The 3,774-nt window shown below is 38.0% G+C and overlaps 1 protein-coding gene across 1 annotated transcript; it reads left to right on the top strand.

Moving 5' to 3' along the window:
* Positions 1 to 250: 250 nt before the first annotated feature.
* On the top strand, positions 251 to 2,630 carry LOC131351046 (ictacalcin-like). Its single transcript, XM_058386164.1, has 3 exons — positions 251 to 390; positions 2,087 to 2,229; positions 2,354 to 2,630. The coding sequence occupies exons 2-3, from the start codon at positions 2,092 to 2,094 to the stop codon at positions 2,492 to 2,494; spliced, it is 279 nt and encodes a 92-aa protein (XP_058242147.1). The 5' UTR covers positions 251 to 390; positions 2,087 to 2,091; the 3' UTR covers positions 2,495 to 2,630.
* The last annotated feature ends 1,144 nt before the right edge of the window (positions 2,631 to 3,774 follow it).

The following is a 3,774-nucleotide window of genomic DNA, read 5'->3' as shown; positions in this document are numbered from 1 at the left end:
AGCATTAACTATCTTCATAGGTGCACTTCACACTGACCCTGTGTCAGAATAACATGCATGCACTGTGGCTATATCGCAGGGTTTTTTTTTTTCTTTTTCCATCTGTTTTTTCTCAGCAATACTTCACAACTGATGCTGCAACTAAATGGCCTGCAACTAATCATGTATTAGAAGTTGATATGTAACATAGAACATGGTAAAAGGGCGTCAGCTAAAATGCTGTAAATAAAATGCTGTTTGACAGGTTTAATGTATTGCAAGTTAGCTGACAGTTTAGGGTGTGGAGGGTCAGCTGCTGCTGCATATAATGGCCGGTCCATCCCTCTTTGACTCAATTCATCCTTCTCCCTCTTCATTTTTGCTAGTCTAGCTCTCTGTGCAAACCTAAAGGTGAGTAGAGAAAAGCTGAAATAATTTGTTGTGGGTGTGATCAAAGAAAGGTTTTTGCAGAGCGTAAGTTTTTCAGATCCTAATGATTTCTGGGATTTTTTATTTTTTTTTCCATTGTAAATATTATTGCTGCTAAGTCACTAACAGTTTTTAAATGTTCCATGAGTATATAGTTCTCACTCTTAGTGCGATTCCACTGAAAGGACAGGCATTTCATTTACTTAGAGTTTGCAGGGTTATGAGACCAAGATGTTAACTCTGCAAAAGATTTTATCTTAAGAACAGAAGCACAGGAATGGAGGATGCTAGGCAAATATTTGGAAGAACTTTCTGACTCTCCTTAGGCCATAGCTAGGCATAGCAGACTGTGTACTAATGATCAGTTGATCAGTTGCTAGACATTTATTCAACCAAATAGTTGCTGTTTTAAAATGATTGTAAATTCTCCCTTTCTGTATTTGAAACAGCATTGATGTGATTTGTTAATTTGTTCACCTTTTAATGCTAAAGCGCTGCTCACTAAAATAATAATTACCTGCATATGTTGTTCAACAGATTATGTTCAGTAGGGCAAAATGACACATGAGCAGAAAAAAATCAGCCTCTTTAATTTCTGTGTGTATTTAATGTTTATTTACTACAAAGAGGATGAGATTCTTCTGTCTTTGTAGGATGCATGTTCAGTGAGAAAATAAAACTTGTGGCAATAAGTAAAGTATATTTCTTTCCAAAACACATCATGTCCCAGCTGCAGCAAGGAATGCCAATACTCATCACTACCTTTCATAAATACTCCGGCAAGGAGGGAGACAAATGTACTCTTTCCAAGGGAGAGCTAAAAGATCTGCATATACATAACTGCCCACAGACATCTTCATGCTTAGTGATATTCTGCTATTTTACTGTAAGATATGGCAGGTGATTCACATAGAGTTTGCAGGGTTTTGATATTAAGATGTGAACTCTCTGCAAAAGATTTTACGTCAAGAACAGGAGCAGATGACGTAGAACAAAAGCGGTTACTTGCACTTGAGGATGTTAGGCAGAGAAATATTTGTCTTTGTTGAATGTTGGCCACAGTCAGCTTTCTTTACTCCACTTTGTTCGTTAACCCATTGTCTTAATTATAGTGAACATCTAGGGCGTTGGCCATGATCCGCTTGTGTTTAACCCAACAGTTCTACTTTACCACTCCTCTTTAGTCCATCCTCCTTTATTTTGTATTATTCCATGTCTCCTCCCTCATGGAATATTTATTTTTTTTGGGTGATTCATCCAATCACAGCACAGAAAGAAGCACTGTGTGTGTGTGCGTGTGTGTGTGACATTTGTTTAACCAATTAGTTGCTGTTTTAAAATAGTTAGAAATTCTCCCTCTCTTTATTTAAAACAGCAATAATCTGGTTTGTTTATTTGGCTACCTGCAGATGCTAAAGTTCTGTTCACTAAAGATAATAAACACCTCCATATTTTGTTCCACAGATTACGTTCAGTAGAGCAAAATTAATTCTTCATGTTCCATGCATTTTTATTCGTCATCTGCCTCTTTAATTTCTCTGTGTATTTAATGTTTATTTACTACAAAGAGGATGAGTCTACACATCTTCTGTCTTGTTAGGATGCATGTTCAGTGAGAAAATAAGTATAAGTAATATTTCTTTAAAATACTTAAAATAAGTATATTTCTTTCCAAAAGTCATCATGTCCCAGCTGCAGCAAGGAATGGGAATACTCATCGCTACCTTTCATAAATACTCCGGCAAGGAGGGAGACAAATTAACTCTTTCCAAAGGAGAGCTAAAAGATCTGCTTAACAACGAGATGAAAGACATGTTTCCGGTAAGATATGCTCTTAGACATTACAGAAGCAATTCATTTCATATTGACAGATTTAGAGATTCTGCAAAACATTAAAAAGAAAAAAGAAATCAACCACCTTTTCTTTGTATGTTTTGGTTAACAGAAGTGCACAGATCAAGCAGCACTGGACAAGATATTTAAGAACCTAGACGCTAATGCTGATGGGACAGTGGACTTTCAAGAGTATGCCACCCTTGTGGCCTGCATTACCATGAAATGCAACGAGTTCTTCACAAAGAAGTAATAAATGGGGACTGACCCTTAACAGCCAAAAATAATGCAAAACACATTTTTTTAGTTTGTTTGATACACAGAAAGAAATGTTTGGCATCTTACAATGAAAAATGCATGAGACAAAAAAATAAAACGTTTAAATAATATGTTTTAAAGACAGACTGTTTTGATTAAATGTGTGTTTGTTGTGTTTGTATTTTCAGAGGTAGAAAATAGAAGAACAGCAAATCAAGGGCATATTTTAAATAACTGCACCACTGATGGACATAAATCAATATATTGGTTTATAATAATAATTTCCGAAAATTAGGCCTGCAGAGTGTAGATTTGAAGTTCTAAAATAGTTTAAAAGTCATAATACATAAGCAAATATAGATATATAGTCAAAGTGCCAAAATATGCAAGAAAACATTTGGTTGTTATAGGTTGGAGAGATATTGTAACATGACACCCAGATCCAGAACACCAGAGGGAGCCCTCGCCCGAGTATTAGCACTCTCGTACTCACTTCCTGGTTTGTTTTAGCATTTAAGCAGCATGCTCCCTTTGTTCATTGTGAAGTATCGTTCCATCGTGACATACTAAGCCTTGCCATAGTTCTGCTCTCAGATTGTTTCTTGTGTATGATCCTTGCCTTCGTCTTCGACTTCGAGTTTCAGTTTTGTGTTTCGGTATTGATTTTCTAGTGTTTGATTTCTGACTTTTGAACTTGGCTTCGTCTATACGGTTTATGATTCCTGCCTGTGTGAGTTTAAATAAAGATCTGCACATGGATTCGAACACTCCTGTCTCCGACAAGTCGTTACAGGATACTTCACCAACTAAGAATCCAGCGGATCTACAAGCAACTTTGTGGCGTCAGGGAGTTCTTATCAGGGCTTACCAAGCGAAGGTGGATTCTCTGAAAGCGGCTAATCTACAGCTACAGCAACAAGCTCAGAGCTTCACAGCCGCCCCAGCACCCACGCCACCGTCAAGTAGTGAGTTTCCCAGTTTTGCTCTTCCCGAAAAGTTTGATGGGTCCGCCAACCATTGCAGAGGTTTTCTACGTCAGTGTGATAACTTCTTTGCACAACAACCAGAGGCCTATGACGACGAAACTACCAGGTGCGCGTTCATGTTATCCTTGCTAACTGGTTAAGCACTAGACTGGGCCTCAGCAGTTTGGGACTCGGATCCCCAAGTAAGGAGCTCTGTTAACTACTTCACTGAACTTATTCGGGAGGTGTTTGTATACCCAACGGGAGGGAAAGACATTTCTGTGCAGCTGCTCGAACTACGCCAGGGTTC

This window comes from Hemibagrus wyckioides, linkage group LG01 (assembly GCF_019097595.1).
Source record: "Hemibagrus wyckioides isolate EC202008001 linkage group LG01, SWU_Hwy_1.0, whole genome shotgun sequence".
In the NCBI taxonomy this organism is placed as follows: Eukaryota; Metazoa; Chordata; class Actinopteri; order Siluriformes; family Bagridae; genus Hemibagrus; species Hemibagrus wyckioides.
This window is presented reverse-complemented; position numbering and strand designations above follow the sequence as displayed.

Bases quoted from the DNA above. Each gene is read 5' to 3' on its own strand.
- LOC131351046 (XM_058386164.1), top strand. From the start codon at position 2,092: ATGTCCCAGCTGCAGCAAGGAATGGGAATACTCATCGCTACCTTTCAT. The intron at 2,230-2,353 runs GTAAGATATGCT...TTTGGTTAACAG, and splicing joins AGATGAAAGACATGTTTCCG to AAGTGCACAGATCAAGCAGC.